General features: G+C 39.2%; 1 protein-coding gene across 9 annotated transcripts in view; it reads left to right on the top strand.

Annotated features, from left to right (window-relative positions):
* The window catches only part of LOC131027665 (uncharacterized), a 300,093-nt gene that overhangs the window by 201,503 nt on the left and 80,048 nt on the right, over positions 1 to 18,542 (top strand). For all 9 annotated transcript variants that reach the window (XR_009102519.2, XM_057957732.2, XM_057957733.2 and 6 more), the window contains one exon: positions 14,217 to 14,384. Coding sequence is in view for 8 of the 9 variants with exons in the window: in XM_057957732.2 (XP_057813715.1) it covers positions 14,217 to 14,384 (168 nt within the window). In the remaining variant the exon portion in view is untranslated. The remainder of the gene's footprint in view (positions 1 to 14,216; positions 14,385 to 18,542) is intronic.

Below are 18,542 nucleotides of genomic sequence, written 5' to 3'. Positions count from 1 at the left end.
GCATAGGTAATGGTCACAAAAGAAAAGACAAGGTACTAATGATGATACTTCAAGCAATTTGAAAAACATCAAATGTCATTATTGTGTTAAGATGGGTCATATGAAGAAGCATTGCAGAAAGTGGTTGGCTAAACAAAAATTCAACTAGGTAGAGCCTCTACAAAAGGCTCATGTTGCAAAGCATTCCGAGGAGAAAGAATTAGCCTTGTATGTATTCATGGCTAAATGACTAGCAAAGCAATCTACGTCATTTGCATGGTGTATGGATTTAGGATAATCATGTCATTTCTTCCACATAAAGACTAGTTCAGAGAGTACATGGCTTATACTGATTCGATGATTTTCAACGATGGTGAGGAGCATACGATTTTTGGCAGGGGTAATTTGCAAATATCCTGTAAAGGGAAAATTTTATTAAGTGGCTGACATTGGATAGGTCAAAGAGCATACATTAGTAGCCAAGAGTGCATCTGATATCAATACACTTTGGCATTAGCAATATAGGCACCTCAATTTATTGTATCTCTCTTAGTTGACTAAAGAGAATTTGGTTGATGGATTACCTAACATCGAACAATAGATATAGGGAGTTTGTGGAGATTGCCAAGTAGGGAAGCAACACTGCATCCCATTTGAGGACAAATAGGCTTGAAGAGCCAAAAGAGTCCTACAAGTAGTTCATGCAAACATTTGTGGACCAATGAACACAACATCGGTCATTGGTGCCAAGTATTTTCTTTTATTTGTAGATGATTTTAGTAAGAAAATGTGGATGTATTTTCCCAAATTAAAATTAGATGTGTTTTATGGAATTTCAAATGTTCAAAGCATTTGTAGAGAAAGAGTTTGTGCTATAATCACTCTTATATGTGATAATGGAAGCGAATTCTATTCCCAAGAATTCAATGACTTTTGTATTGGAAACGACATAAAATGACAATATACAATAGCTGACACCTGACACTTCACAACAAAATGGAGTGGTTGAGAGGAGGAACTATACTATCATGGAAACATTCTAATGTATGATGGAGAACAAGAGTTTTCCCAAAAAGTTTTGGGTTGAGGCACTATGTACAACAATTCATTTACTATACAAATTTGCAACACAAGTAGTGAAACAGAAGATCCCAGAGGAAGCATGGCCTGATAGAAACCAAAATTTAGTGAATTTAAGTTCTTTGGTTCTATTGCATATATTTGGATTCCAGATGCAAAGAGAACCAAGTTAGATCCTAAGAGTAAGAAATTAATGTTTACAAGGTACAATGAAAATCAAGGCCTACAAGCTGGTTAATGTTGACGCTAACTGCTTGAATTTTGGTAGAGATGTTGTGATTGATGAGGAATCTAGGCCCTTCCAAATTTCTTCAAAGATTAAGATTACTAAAGACCAGCTTGTTATGGCTAAGGATTTAGGTGTTTAGTTTCAGCAGAAACCACTAGAAGGGAGGAGGATTTTGAGCATTAGGAGTCTCCTAGATAGGTAACAATACTATAATTTTTTGATGACAACCTGGATTAGCATCATTATGACATAGAAACAGACAAACCAAGTCATGGTGACAATAGTTATTTGGTTGAAGAGGCTCCTAAGAAGAGACCAAAGTTGTGGGAAAGCACCATTGGACTATTTGAGACAATGAAATGATTGAAAGAAGATCATGAAGAGGCAAGAGCAAGCAAAACAAGTGCAAAACTCAGTTGGTTGAAAAAGGGTTCTCACAAGAGAAAGTATTGACGATGAGGAGACCTTTGCTCCTATAGCAAAGATGAGCACCATTTGACTAATTCTACCATGGTTGCATAGTTTGAGTAGACAATCCATCAAATGGATGTAAAGAGTGCCTTCCTCAATGGAGATTTGGAGGAAGAAGTGTACATGTCGCAAGCATAGGTTTTTCAGGTTGTAGAAGGGGCATCTTGTATGCAGATTCTAGACCGAAGAAAGCTTTATATGGCCTGAAGTAGGCACTAGGGCATGGTACATCAAAATTCAAAGTTATTTGGTTTAATAGTTTTTCCAATAGAGTACTTCAGATCCAAATTTGTATGTTACAAGAACTAGCAATGGTATCTTTTTGTTAGTTATTTATGTAGGTCAGATCATTATTATAGGTGAGGAGGCATACACAGTTGAAAAGATCAAATTAGATATGAGTATAGATTTTGACATTATTTATCGAGGCCTCTTACATTATTGCCTAGGTGCAGAAGTTATTCAAACAGGTCCCAATTTTTTTTTTTCCACAATCTAAATATGCTATGAGTTTATTCGAAATAATAGATTGCAAAACATGTCAATACCTATGAGGAAACGGCTAAAACTTTGATTTAAAATTGACCTTCAGACAATTGATGAGTCAACATACAGGCAATTAGTGGGGAGCTTAATTTATCTTATACCCACTAGGGGCTTGATTTGAGCTATGCTATGAGTTTCATTTCTAGATTCATGATATCACCCAAAGTAGAACATTGGACTGCAACAAATAGGATGTTTAGATATGTGGAAGGGAAACTTGAGTTTGGAATTTTGTATAGCAAAAGAAAAGATACTAGGTTGGTAAGGTTTACAGATTTTTAAATTGGAAAAGTTTTGTAGATGACAAAAAATCTAATTCAGGTCATGTTTTCAGCCTGGGCACAAATGTAGTCACACGGACCAGCAAGAAATAGTAGGTAGTAGGTCTATTCTCAACATAATTAGTATATTGAGTAGTCAAAGCAGCATGTGAGGTAACATGGCTTAGAAGGATGCCTTTAGACATGAAGAGGCCTCAAGCAAGGTCTTCACTATTGTTGTGTGACAATCGAGGAGTGTTAAAACCTGCCAAGAATTGAGTCTTCCACAAGCATACCAATTATGTGGAACTTTATTGTCATTTCATCAAGCAACTTGTAGAAGACAGATCAGTTATGTTGCAATGTTGTCCTTTCAAGAATCAAATTGTAGACATTCTTACCGAGTCTTTGATTCTTGACAAATTTGTAAAATTTTGGGATAAGCCTGGTGTAATTAGTAGATTGACCATTAAGGGAGGATATTAAAGTAATTCTTTATTTATAATGCTCAATTATTTTTTAGGATAGACAAAGTAAAATTCTTTATTTATTGTTTCTTTAATAGTTTTTTTTTTCCGAAGCAAATGGCAAAAGCCTATAAATTTATATTAATATGAATAAAAGAGTACATATATTGGGCTGGGTTGCTGATTTATCCCTGCATAAGATTCATACACAAACTCAAAATATGACCAGCCCTGCTGAAAGTCCCATAGCAAACCCACTGAAACTATTCAAAAAACAACCCATCTGTAATGTCCCCCCACCTGGAAACACAATTTAATGATAAAATTGAAATTGAATATATATATATATATATAGAATAATAATATTCATTAAGCGAATTAATTTGAAGACGATAGCCAATATAACGTAGAAACACAATAACTATCGATAGTGTAGAAGACTGAACCAAACTTCGGTGGGAGGATTATAATGCTTCTTAGGTCAATAGCAAAATCTATTAGGGGTTAATAACATAGGTGGTACCTCGAAGATCATCCAAATTCAAGAAGTCTCCCATGGAGACGAATTTGTAAATAAGATTCACAATAGACCAAACAATCTTTACAAGTCAAAGCATCTCTTAACTTTGAATAGCGATTAGAATAAGTAAGATTATATGTGACAGCGATAAAGGAAGACGATGATTATCTGGTGTCAACGCAGACGATGTTATATCTTCCAAAATAATATCTCCGTATGGTAATATGATTCGGATGCTAGACTTTGAGGCAACTTAATGTTTTGAGCCTTCTAAGCACATAAACTTCTGCTACTTCCGTTGATGGAGGAAAGGAGTACAGCGCTAATGAAGTATGCATCTCTCCACCAAATGCGATAATATGTAAACGACAAATTGTATCAAAGACCTCAAGACAACAAGTGACAAACCAGAACACGAGGGACAAGCCGATTAGGAAGATGGACATGATCGTATGGGGTTTGGAATTAATCCATTAGAAACAGTGAAGTTAGTGTTATCATCAGCGATTATTAGTCACATAACAAATGGAAATCGTCTATGGCTGGAAGAACAAAGTTAGATCGGGAACTAACTAAATAATTAGTTAATTCATGCCTCTTCTTGACGGATTATAGGGACATCCACTGACCATTCCAAGGTATCGGACAATTCTATTTCTCATCCAGATTTGTATCGCTCTAATTAAGCAGCAGCCTTATTGGCAAACCGGTTGCATATTTCTAAAGTTATCATTCAGGAACAGTACCATCCCCATTGCATATTTTAAAGCAAATCCGAAACAGCAGCTCTATCTTCATCGCTATTAAGCAATAGTGTGAAAGACTAACAGCATATTGATATTGCTGTATCAGGGTAGCTATAAATGGTTGTGGGAAAACTTACAGCGAAATTTATATTATCATATCAGGAAGAGTAAAGTTAACTCCATAATTGCAGATTGGAGTAAACACACAGATCAGATTCAAACATCAAGATACTCATCACATCTAATAATACATGAACATTATATTGACATGGATTGTATGTTCAGATATAGCTATATAGCAGATCATATCATTTTTATACTAAGTGGTATCAGTTATCGCCAATATAAGTTTTATAAAGGATTTTAGAGTCTTTGATTGGAAAGCAGTCTCTTGCAATTGAGTTTTTATGGAAAGAAGTCTCTTGAAATTAATTTTGCGAGTTGATAGTCCCTAATTCCTAAGAATTTACATAAGAGGACATTATAGTGGTATCAGAGCATGTTCCTGCCAGCCTAAGGGAACTAGTTAATGCACTTAAGTCAGCGAACCATAAGAGCTCTAGGAAGAGAAAGAAAGAAAGCGACACTAGCTATGTGTTGTGCGTTGCACACGCTCCCTGTCGCCGACAGGGTCCCCCTTCCTGTTTTGAGTTTTCCATCGTTGCCTGCTGAGTTTTGTGTGGAGTTTCTCGCATCTCTTCGAGCGAGTCCGCGACTGGTCCGTGAAGGGATTGATGTAAGAGTAATGAGCCGATGAATCCTCCCGGCTAGTCTAGCTCTCGGGCGTGAACGCCAAGAGTTTTGTTCGAAGTTTTGAAATCGCCTTAGGTAGGCGTAAGGTAGTAGGAATTGGTGGAGCCAACCAAGCAAGGACAGTGCGCCTAAAGGTCGCACGAAGACCAAAACCGCCGTTTTTCGCACAATAGCCGTGAAACAGACTGCATAAGGATTGTCGCAGCGATGTTTATAAGATTTGAAGAAAAGATAATTTTCCCTTGCTAATGAACGATCGAATTGCCTGGCCAAATGCCTTAGAATTCTGAGGCCTCCTAAAACCAAATTTGTGAAATCCGGCAAAAGGCTAGTTCGAGGTCCGAACAGTTTCACTAAGATAATCTTGCCAAAATCGCCCAGGAGATCGAATTTCGGACCCTGGGGCGAAAATTTCAAAATCTGATGCTTTCCATTTGGTCTGAAAATAATGCGAAAGCCTTTAAGTATTGCAAAAGATGGTTCCAGGTCCGATAATCGCTAAAAATGTCCAAATTCGGACCCTGGGACGAAGGATGGAGGGTGCAAATTACAAAGTTTTCCTCAGGCCCCAAAAACGCCTTAGAACCCCCCTATTTTCGGACCCCAGCTCCGAAATTTAAAAAATGGCTAACGTAAAGAGCACACGCATATGGGCATTCAGGTCCGAAGTTCGCCAGATGTGTTTCCAACTCTGAAAGCACTTGGGCGTTACATTTTCGGACCCCAGGGCGAATGTGTAGGTGCGAAATGTCGCAAGGGATCATCTTCTAAGTCTGAAACCTTTAACTTGTTACTTTTTCGGACCTTGGAGCGAATTTTAAAAGGAGGAGATAAAGTGCGAAGTAGTCCGAAATCACTTAAGTTTTTCATTTTCGGACCCTTGGGATTAAAAAGTATAAAGCGCGAAATGTTCCAAAACGGGCCTCGTGGTCTAAAATCACTAAAGCGCCTCATTTTCGGACCCTAGAACAATTTCGAAAAGGGTATGAAGTGCGAGATTTTGAAAAACCTCCCCCATCTCCGAAAATCACTTAAGATGCTCAAATTCGGACCTGGGAGTAAAAATTAGATAGTATCTCGAGGGCAAAATCACGAAAACACATTTAGGTCCGAAAATCGTCTGAAATCACTTAAGTCTTCTTTTTCGGACCCTGGAGGGCAAATGGAGAGTGTGCGAAATATTTAAAAGGGACGCACTTGGTCCGAAATTCACCCATTTTCGGACCCTTGGAATTAAAAGGTATAAAACGCGAAATATTTAAAAGGGACACATTTGGTCCGAAAGTCGCAAAGTGCCCCAGCTCCGAAAATCGTTTAAAGCCTCGAAGTCCTTTTCGGACTTGGAAAGCTAAAATTAGAAAAATACAAGTGTTACAACTTGCTAACGAAGAGGGCGAATGCTCCGAAGATCGCATAGGGTGTCCAGGTCCGAAGGTTTTTTTTTTGGCGAATGAGGGCGCTGTGACTCTTGAAATCGTGAAAATCGCGAAGGGTGGCACAGTTCAAGAGGTTAACATCCACACTCAACCCTCCAAGGTTTTTTCAGACCGCCAAACCCTTCCTTGGGTAGCGAATGCGTCTAACATAACCTGCATATAGGCGTTGGAAGTCCGAAGTTTTTCTTATAGGCGTCGAGCTCCGAAATTCCAGGAATCGCCAAGATCGCAAAGGGCGCTATGACTCCAGGGTTTTACAAAGCATGCGAAAAGGGGGCGTTCAGGTCCAAAGTTTTAAAAAATTACGAAGCGTGCTAAGTGCTTCGAAAATCTCCAGCTCGCCTAAAACCCCAAAGACCTCCGAAATTCGCTAGAAGTGTGCAAATCGCGAAATATAAAACGCGAAATTTGCGAAGCTTGCAAAGAGGAAAACGCAGTTCGAAATTTGAAAACCATCCAAGGTCCGAAAATAAGAAGGTAAAGTGTTGCATTAGCTCCTCCTGATCATTTAAACTCAGATTGCCAATCACCCAGGGTAAGAAGAAAACCATTTAAAATGATAAGTTCTCTTTTGTCCAACAACCGCGAAAATTTAAAACAAAGAGATAACCGTTGGAATTCAAACTTTGCAGGATCGTCCGTTCATTTCACGCGACAAGGTTGGGTAATCTCTCGCCATCCGCTCCCGTCAGGTAAGTACGCTTTGTTGCGTATGATCATTTGAAAAATGCTTAAATCAAATAGACAAATGCATAAAATTTGATCGCAGTGCTTGAATTCTTAAAATTTGCATCTCTTTCGCTCATAAACATTGTTCAAAGCACTCGAAATTTAGAAATCCACTCTTAAGGCTTCGCCAGAAATTGCATCTCTTTTCAAACTTAGGAAAATTTTCATGCTTTGTCTCTGTTGAAAGTTAATCCAAAATCCATAAAAGATAAGTATAAATGCGTAGTTAGGAATCTTCGTGAATATTCTGGTTTCGGGATTGATCAAGCTCTTAGCTAGAAATATTGCTCCATGTCCAAACTAAATTTTAAAATTAATCCTGGCATGCTGGAGCATTTTGTTATCTAACCCGCATTACCTTTCTTGTATCACCTCGTAACCCGCATCCGGCTGTGCAAGATAAATGCCTAAATCGGTGGTGGAATCATCAAAAACTCCCACAGCAGCCGAAACCTCACGAGCGTCCAAATCAGATATCCCCCGTAAGGTTGAAAGGATGAAGTATCAGTATCAGAGGGGAGGATTGCGGGAGTCGAAGTTCAGAGCGTCTGGGACAACATTGGTGATACTGACCTTGGCCATATCGATATTCAGGGCTTCAGGAATCGGGTCTTCTCACCCAACGCACATGGCAGGCCTGGGCAGATGGTGGAAAGTGGCATCGCCCAAGCGGCGGGTTTTCCTCCAGCGATATAGAACTATGAATTAGTAGTGGAGGCTGCTCGGCATTATGAACCAAAGTCCAGACTAGTGCTTCTGGTGAATATGACTATCACCGACTTCTCCCCTGAGGCTATTGGTGATGCATTTGACATCCTCTTTCCAAATAATCCCACAGCTACAACCATAGACGAAGCACAAGGGGCATATGATATGAATCCGACCCGATGCAAAGCGCTGATCAACGAAGAATGGTTGAAGGAGAAAAGGCCTTCGAGCACCAGGATTGTGAAAAAGACCCCCAGGAGTGATTTTCATAATGAACATGGGGATATGGTCACCTTACTCAGCCGAGTCATGGGACTTCCTAAGTCCAGCTACTTTGAAGAATGGATGTTCTATTTTACAGAGCAGGTCTTCGCCGGAAAGTCTAAGTTTGATTGGGCCCAGATCATAAGCGATAACATCCACACTCAGCCGATTGAGCTCGAAACGAAGAAGTACTTCACCATGACCTCTTATTTGGTCTATATGTTCGCCAAGAACCAACCACTGCCAGGATTGATAATGAAAGGTGAAATCGGGAATGGGCCTGGTCAGGTGAAAGTCTATGATTGTTACCCACAGCTGCACTACCAGGATATAGCTCAGAGGGAAAAGAACAGCCCGGCTTACGCGGTTGGTCAGTATGAACGCGTCAATGACGCCTTCACAATGTGCCTGGTTAGGCTAATGTAGGGAGGGTTACACATAAGGCTCTCGGAGCAAGCTACTACTTTAGTGCAGAGGTATGGAGCCTGGTTCATTCAGTTCCCCAGGTTTTCCTACATCCGAATAGCTGGCTTCGATGGTGCTCCCCTCCGACTTCCACGGTATCCAACCGACAAAGTAATTCCTATGGAGGTTGCAAGGCAGTCCCGCCCGCCCGACATCTTACTCCGAGAAAGCAAGCAGGCTGGATTCACATTTCCTATGATCATAGGCAGCCATGATGTCCACTTGAAGACCCCTACCCTAGCAGAGGAGTCCCTTGTAGAGTTGGCCTCCTACAAGACCATTTCCCAAGAAAATACTTTGATCACGATAATCTGGCTAAAAGAGCCTATGGTCGAAGGTACAAAGCAAAGGAGTTAGTTGAAGACTATTGGAAGAATTGCTCCGATGACTACGAGGTCAGGCAACGAGAATATTCTAGGTTGAGTGTGCAGCAAATGCAACTCTTTGAATACCGTCGGGTCCCAGATCAGCTCACAGACTCAGGGAATTGCCTCTAGGCCCGAGAATTTGAAGCAGTAAGGCATCTCTTGCCAGGCGTTGATTGGTCCCAGGACCCAATCACAGATTTCGAGGCAGTTATGGCAGCCCCAGCAAGGTACACAGATCAGTGGTTACATCAGCAGATCGAGAGGCTAGTCCATGAGGGAGTCTAGTTCACTTACCATTTGATGGGTAGTCTCGATTCTCAGTCTTCAGAAGACAAAGGAACATCTAGTGCACCCCGAGAAAGAACTGAGAAACCGAAGAAAAGAAAGAAGGCTAAGGCTTGCAGAGGAACTTGGACGTCCAAAAGAACAAGAAGGGAGAAGATTCCTATAAAGAGGCCGGAGGTCACTTCATCTTCAAAAGATCCCAGTTCGTCCGACGATGCCATAGAATTGGATTGCGTACCTGCTCCGCCCTCCCAGAGCGACATCGATGCATTTGAGGCCAATGATCCTCTTGTGCCAGATGTACTGGACACTGAGCTAAGAGCCCTCGAGTTGACCGAACTGGGTAACAAAATAGAAGAAAGAGAAATCCCATCCACCCAGGGGGTCAAAGTGCATGAACCTACCCAACAAAGCCATCACGAGTTGCTGCTCCTCAATATAGCCAAAGACGACTCCATCGTCGAGGGAGAACAAAGGATAGATGAAACTCATGAGCTCGAGAGAACTGAAGAGCAACCTTCATATGAAGATGTTGGGCAATTGTTCAACGAAATAGGGGAGAATTCAGCTGCAAGCAAAGAGCTTCACACCTCTTTCACTCCTTCGGTGGCAAGGCAGCTGCGAATTTGTGGTCAGTTGGTTGAGAACGTAGGAGAACAAAATGCTGACTTGACCCTATCATCAACCCAGACAGTGCCTCAAGAGTGGCTGATTGCTAGAGCTCAGCGTAGGGCCGCCACCAAAACACCCATCGATCTAGAGGATATCTTCTCGCGTATGGATCAAGCAAAAGCCAAAGGGAAGAAGAAACCAAGGGCATATTCTAGAGTGACCAAGGACGAGCAAAGGAACTGCACTCTTCATATTGCCACCCCGCCTGTAGACAAGCCAACAGATCAGATAACACTGGCAGATTATAGCATCACAACTGTCCCCATCGGACGAGCTACCAAAGAGCAAGAAAAAGAAGAATTTAAGGATTCAGTGCAGAACATACTCAGACAACTCAAAGAGATCACAGCGGAAAAGGATATGTATCGGGCTCGTGCTGAGCAAGCCGAGGAATACACTGATCAGCTCCTAAGGCCATTACACAACCCCTCCGAATCCCATATTCCCCCGACAGCGTTGGTGCAAAGGACCACAACTGAATTTGAAGGAATTCAGGATACCGCAAAGGCTGTCAAGGAGTGGATGCAAGACATCAAGAAAAGGGGAGAACAGATCCTTAAGGAGGTGAAAGAAATGACCCTTCATCGAGAGCTCACTCTAGTCAAGTTGTTAGAGGTAAAGAAGGAATCCCTTCACATGCACGAAGTGGCAGCCTCTACCCTTCCCCTCATGAGAGCTCTTTTCTGGACACATGCGCAAATTCCCACATTGTCTACCATCCTAGATCCTCATAGCATCAGTGTTCTCAAGGAGTGGTACTGGACCATCACCATGAAGAACGACACCAAAGAAATTATTGACAAAGAAAGTGACGCATGTGAGGTAATTCTGGGGAACATGCAAGAACTAGGTAAGACCATCCTCTGATCAATGGTTTCAGGATGGATAAATGACCTGTCCGACAGTGCAATCCAGCCGGACTGGGAAGAAATGTTGGGGACGGATAAGATTTCCTATTCCGCTAAGGACTTGAGTTTTGCTGGTCAGTTCCATTCAGATATATTATGCTTTGAGCGTAACCGCTCCAGCTGGAAGGACGGTTTAAAGTACGTGGACCAGTATCTCGAGGGCATGCAGTACAAAATTCGCCACCCTCCCATGCCTCCATTCAGTCTGCTCTTCCAGTTGTGTATCAAATTCTAGGAATACGTTCGTGAAGAACGAGCAGCAGGTCGTGATTTATGGCGGGAATACCTGCATGGCGAGGATCAGTTTCTAGAGAAAGAGTGTGAGACCGAAATAGAGAGAGTAATTTCTCAAAAGTGCTTTTTTCCCTCCAAATCTTAAAAGTACACTTTTGCCCAAAACGGTGATAGTTGACTTTTGGTCAACAAATGTAAACTTTTTTTGGTGCATCGTTTTGGATTGTTCCAAATTGTTGTAATTATCCCTTTTTGGGTAGTTATTGCCCATTTTGGGGTAGTTGTTGATATTTGCCTCCCATTTATGGGTATGGGCAGCCATGCTTTATGGATGAATCTGGGCCCCTTGCTTAGATTAAATCTAGGCCATTCATCCTTTTTGAAGCCTATTTAAGGGACTGGTTTTCCCTCTTTTTTGTAAGAAGTTCTTGGATTGTTGCGAAAGCTCTGGAGAAATTTACAGGAATTAATGCAATGAATTAAGACTGTTTTCAAGTTTCCTTGTGAGTGCATGGTCTCCTTCTTCACTTAATTTAGAAAGCTTTCAATTATGTCTATTTATTTTACATAGCATTTTTCAAATCAAGCATCTGATAGAATCCTTACAGTCCATACCATTAGAGAACGGCTGATTGCTTTTCTTTCTGCATGGTTAATTTGGACCCTTTTCATGCTCAGTTCGGTTATCAAATACATACTATGAATGTAGAAGTTCTAATATCGTACTTGATAATATGAAAATCTAGTTTCTCCTTTGAAGATTGCACTGGATTTATGCAAACATTGTGTTTAAATGGCTGGTGATGTTTAATCTAGTTTCCTGGAGGTGTCTGTCTGCTTGACTGAATTTGCTATCTTAGTTATAATCCATAGCTCATGTCTTTCTCTCCCTCTCTATCCTTCCCCCCTTTTTTCCCTTTTTTATTCAGAAAATCTGCAGTCCTATCAAAGCAGTATGAAATTAACCGATATCATCCGATAGAAAGATCGTAAAAGTTCCAGGGAACTTATCCATAAATTGCTAGTTAAACGTAAGTCCCCCTTGTGTTTCCAGCAAAAACACATCAAGCCACCGAAAAATCCCGTAGTCAAGACCTGGCAAAAGAAACCTTGAGGTAGTCCCCTTTGATCAAACTTAGAAAACAGCAGTAGGGACTTCCTTATCTCAAGAGAGAGTAGGATAATCAGTCGGCTATTCTATTCTGCGTTGGCCGTATGGAGTTTGCAGCAATGCGATTCCAGACACGTCAACACTATGGAGCATGAATTTAGGGCCTTTATGGAATAAACTGCCCAAACCCTTCAAAACATAACAACAACCATAAGTAACCTCAGGCTAAGCCAAAGAAATGAAAGAGAGAAATCCCCAAGTCAATTAGAAATTTAGAAGGCGATGATAGGACCACCCAACAGTCTACCCATAGAACAATTATACACTCTTTTCTAATTAGGGAAGAACCATCTGAGGACAATAGAGGAGCTCATGTTCCAGGATTGAGGGAACTTGCTGCAGAATATAGAGTAGTACCCGGGTGAAGACCATCATTCACATTATTTAACCTGCACACAAACACAAAGGTTAGAAATCATTTGCAGATTCACATCTTCTTCGAGCACCCATGTGACTTGGCGTGGTATTTGCCAACTCAGTTATAAAGCTGCACGATGGTCATTTCTTGTGTATGTGAGTTGGCAGAATGCTTGTCAATTCAAATTTGTGCCCCTTGCTGATCAATTACCTCTAAAGGTAGAAAAGTCCACCCAATATCCAATAGTGTCGAGATACCAACTGCCGGCCATGTATCATTTTCCATTTACTTTCATCCTTTTTTCTTGGACATGGGACTCTTTTTGGAGTATTTCATTCACCAGTTTTAGATCCATCAACTGCTTGTGGGAAAATTGTCTGATATCTTCAGTTTGGGAGGTACCATGATTGGCAAGCCAGTCTGCTAATCCGTTGCCTTCTCTATAACAGTGGATTAAGTCGTAAGAGCTTAGCCTGTCAAGTAGTGACCAGACTTGTTTAAGGATGTAAAGCACTTTCCAGTTATAACTCTCTTTTTTTACATGCTTTCAAGGTTATTAACGAGTCTCCTTCAATTTGGATAGCTCTTATGTTTCTAGATAGGACCGATGAGAGACCATGAAGAAGGGCCTGTGCTTCAGCCATGCTGTTTGTGGTTGGGGAAAAGGAAGATGATTGAGCAGCAATAACATTTCCTGAGTAACCTCCTATTACACAGCCCCCCACCCAGCTGGGCCTGGATTCCCTTTAGAAGCTCCATCAAAGTTTAACTTTAAAGTCCCACGAGGAGGAGAAATCCAAGCAACTTTTGATCTGTCAATCTTACCTTTTGGAATTTGCATTTGACTGCCATGATAAGGAAGTTGAATGAAAGGCCATGCTTTTAGAATTGAAGCATCCCAATCTGAGAAGGGGGCACCTAAACGTTTAGCTTTCTTTACATAGGCATTTTTTCTTTATTATTTGTAAGTCTTATCCTGCTAGTTGTTGCTCTTATCCTGTTTGGATAGAGTGTTTGTAATCTTATTTAAGGAGACTTTTCCTCCTTAGTTTAATATCAAATATCTGCTAATCATTTTGTGTTTAATTTTTGTAATGCATACTTCTATTGGCTAGATAGTTTAGTATCAAGTATGACGATATTTATGGAATTTAGCCCATAGATATTTCAACAAGTGCCATAAGAAACTTAATTTAGTCCAGAATAGATCTCTCATTTAATGAGCAATGTGGGGTAGAGTGATGCAAAGAATGAGTGGAAGATTTTAAAATAGGTGTTGTAGAGCTTGTTTTTTAACTGGGTATAAGTGCAATTTGGATCACTTCTTTACTTGACTTAAACCCTGATCTGTTTTATTCAATTGTTACCGATTGTTATGAATTTATGCATTTTGTTTGCATACATGTAATTTGAGATCAATGTCCATAATATTGCTGGTAAAATTAGAGAAGAAACAATCATCTACACGTGTTTGTGCCCTACATTTTAGTTATTTGTTTATTTGATTACTTTACCTTTCAAATATTCTTTTGTGAGATATTCAAAAGACTTCTTGATATTTCTGCAGGTAGTTCTTGATAAGCAGCTAGGGCTCTTTGGTCTGTTTCGAATGAGTGGCATGAGGACCCTTGCCTACTGGGTTGCAGCTTTTTTCACAGATATTTTGTTACTGTACATGGCATCATTTCTGGCAGTGGTGGTGGGTGTTTTCTTTGGGTATTCACCCTTCATAAAGGTCTGTTGTAATACTAGACTCTTTCACAATCATTTTCATGTAGGTGGTGTTTTTGCAATATGTCAAATGATGTGAATTTTCTTCCTTTATCATTTCAAAGGATTCAACTGCATAGTTTTTGAGTCAATCTTTATCAATTCATACTGCATGAGTGGTAAGTAGTTCACAATGTCCCATCTGTCTTGAGCATGACTGGTCCAAATAGTACTCATTGCATCTCGGTGATGCACGTGGGTGTGAAGCATTGAAACTTCCTAGAAGGTCACTCCTCTGAGTACTTACTCCAATTTAAGCACGCTTAAACATGGAGTTTCCTGACACTTCACCCCTGTGAGCATCACCTAGATGCGATGAAAGCTAAGTGGAGCATTCATGCTCATGAGAAATGGGTTGTTGTGATCCACTACTAATGAAATATTGTTTGATGATGATTGGCTTAAAAAGTATGGAGTTGAATCTTGGAAATGAAAAAAGAAAAGAAAAAGAACTTCACAAATCTTTCATAATCAGTCAATTAGTTAGCCAATTTTCTAGTTGCTATTGATTGACCCCATGATGTGTATTTTGGGTACATTCTGTGATTCCGGAGGACCTTCACCCTACTTCTCATATATATCCTTTATCATTTTATTCCATGACATTCAAAGTAAGTTGGGTAGAGGCTCTAATCGATTTCAATGATCAATACCATGCGGCAAATATACAAACTTTTTTAGTTTTTGAGGTCTGAAATCTTGATGTTAGGATCAATAATATAACATATAAAACTCAATATTTTTTAACAAATTTGTTTGCGTATTAAATACTCAATGCTCTTGCCCTTAAGTACCCAAAATAGGTATATCTCAACAACAATTATTTTTGGGAAACAGCAAGGGTTAGAAAGTCTCATCTTGCTTACCGTTTCCGCGAAAGAGTTCATGAAACATTCTTTTGATCATAATGCCTTTTGATGCTGCCAAGATATCAGAACTGCAGCTTTGCACCTAACATAAGGCAAAAAAGAAGTACCAACGATTTTGATGGTATCAACTAGAATATATCACAAATTTGTATACTCCACAAAGCTTTAGAATATCAACAGTGAAGAATTATCAAAACGTGTGAAACAATTCTTGAATCAAAAGCTAGCAATGCTAGAGAAGTCCCTCCTATAAGGGATGGAAGGCTGTCATAAAGTCAACTTAAATGAAATCATTAATTGATGGAGCCATGATAGATTTTGAACATTTATTTCTTCAAGATAGTATTTTTTATGATTGGCTCTCAGAGTTTCCACATCCAAGCATTTTGAAACAATTAAATTTATAGACGTTTGATATAATCTTTTAGATTTCTTTGTACCTTGAAATATGTGATGACAAAAATGAAATAAAATGATACTATAATCATGTCTAAAGATGACCAATATATGTGATTTGAAATACATTAACAGCTGATAGGAGGAACTAGCCTAAAAAAGAGGACATAACTATAAAATAATGGAAAGGAAGTAATACTTACAAAGGACGAACGATACAAAAGGTTAATACACAATTAAGGAAGAGTAATTTTTGAGAGAAAATGCCAAAGTAATGTTATTAATTTCGAAAGGAGGAGAGAACTGGCTTTCCTTGTCCTTTTAATTATTGGCTATGGAACCATCTTTCCTCATCCTTTTAGTTAAGAGTTATGAAATCAGCTTTCCTTGTCCTTGGAAGTGAAAACAACAAAATTAGCACCAAGTGTCCGCTAGAGGATTTTTGTTGGAGAAATTTTTGAGCTGAAGTTTATCAAGTAAGATCTTCTAACGTCTCAGGCCAACAGCATTTTCTCCATGTGAAGATATTTTCAATATGTTTACAAATTGAAGCCTCTAGATGGACATTGTTAATAAGTAGGTCCAGGTGGATTCTTAAGTAATTTGTGTTAAAAGGCAATGCTTGGTGAGTCTACAACCATCATGTTTAGAAATGTCACTTGGTGTGGTAGTTTAATAGGCGGTTTGTCAATAGGGATTAAAAGGAGGCATGATGTACCATAGTTAGTAGACTCGACAAGTAATTGAGTACTTTCCAACAAATTTTCATGACAAGTTTTATCCAAAGCTAATTTGCAGAGGTTTATGGCAAGATTTTGATGATTTTTGACAAGTACTCACTACGTACTAGGCAAGCTTGAGCCTTGACTCGTTGTAATGTTCCATTTTAGACTATATGCTATTAAGGGACAATTACTTAATTTCTCAAAATTATTATATCTGATTTACTGGTGATAACAAGCAGATTGTTGATCTTCATATCACTCGATGGTGATATGTTGCCTTTCCTAATGATGACTTTTTGCACTTGCAACTTAAATGGTGCTGTCTCTGATTTGTGATTGTTTTGCTTATGCACCCGATATTGTGCCTACAGCATTTACTCACTGAGATTGATCCAAACTTGATGATAAATAAAGATATAAAGCTCCACGATGTCCAAAAATGAGTAGGGGTTCCATATTAAATACCTCCTAATCCTAATGAGTTGCATCTCTTCAAATAGATAAGACACATCTCTTTCTCTCATTTCTCTTCATAACATGGATGGATTAGTTTATAATATTGATCATGTTTCTTCATGCGTTAATGTAGAATTGTCCTTATTGTCTAATCGCTGTCATTAAATCATACATGTTTAACACTATTGCTGATTAGTATTTGTCTCTAAATCATGATCTAATTAGTCTATCTTCATAACCAATTTGGTTTTGGCATACTGAACTCCTTGTTCAATTAATCGTTTTCGATGGCATGACTAATCATTAGATTTCGTTCTATTATCACTTGATACCTTAACAAGATGCTTTCTAGACTCATTGATGTCATTACTCTCCTTCAATGCATATGCCTGAGTCAACTGATTACCAACTCCGACCTGTATTTCAGTTGATATTATATTGGCTTGATATCTTGAGTTTATTACGTGCTGCCTTTCCTTGTGGATATCGAAGAGGACTTGCTCTCATCAGCGACAGACACCTATTACTCCTTATTCAAGTGGCTATCTTCTCCCTTGATCGATGCTTAATAGGATTGCTTAATTGTTTATTGGACAGTATAAAGATAATCATTTTCACCTTCTCTTTAACGCTCTCTAATTAATTTGATAGTTAATATCAATCCTCCATTTCCAGTCTTCAATTGGGATTGATCTTTTTATTCAGTGACAATCTGTTGATACATTGACACCATGTTATTCTTAATTGATGTCTACCTCTTTGATTAGAAACTGTAATGTCCCCTACTAGGAGGCTGCCAATTCCTGTAACTTAATAACAGTTCTGATCTGATCTGATCAATGGTCCTCTCACTGGATGCTTTTGATTCCTTTCCTTTATATCCCTCAATGTGGGGGAGAGGTCACACCTCTTCATTATGGATCCCCGTTGGCAAGAGACATGCCCTTTCACCATTAGCACCCTTTGAAAGAGTGCAACTCTTCATCACTTCTGCCCTTTCAACCTTTCACAATCAGATTTGCACTTTTTATTTAAATGAGATCTTCACTTTTGATTCCCAAAATTATCCCCCTCAAATGAGGTTCTCTTCTCCCTTTTATATCTCATGTTTGAGGGAGTCACGACTTTTCATTTCATGTCTTTTGACCATTCATTAACTTAATTTAAATTTAATTATATTTAATTATACTTGTATATTTAAATTTTAAATTTTATTATTATTTACCATTAACTTGTATTTCAAAGTGGAGACAATACACTCGCCCCACATGTAAAAAATGTGAGTTGAACACTCCTGTAATTCCTTTTTTTGGCTTTATAAGCATCATATTTTGCCTTCTAAAAAATTATGAAAATGATATGTGCCATGAAGATTTGTATGAAGGTCTTCATTTGGACCTTGTGTTGTCCCTCAATCCCATTCGAGGTGCAGCCCCTAGACCCTTGCCAAACTCATTTGATACATCTTCTAGTTGTATTTTGCAAAGTTACTAGTTCGGGTATGGGTGCTGGTATAGGTAATTTTTTTCCTTGGGTATGGGTATGACTTATGAGTATGTATGCATGCATGTGTGTATGTATGCATGTTTGTATGCGTGTATGCATTTTTGTGTGCATGTTTGTGTGTGTATGCATGTATGTATGTAAATACACAATGAAAATTACAATCAATATTTG

This window comes from Cryptomeria japonica, chromosome 8 (assembly GCF_030272615.1).
Source record: "Cryptomeria japonica chromosome 8, Sugi_1.0, whole genome shotgun sequence".
NCBI classification, from domain to species: domain Eukaryota; kingdom Viridiplantae; phylum Streptophyta; class Pinopsida; order Cupressales; family Cupressaceae; genus Cryptomeria; species Cryptomeria japonica.
Note: the sequence above shows the minus strand (reverse complement) of the source record. Positions and strands in the feature narration are given on the sequence as shown.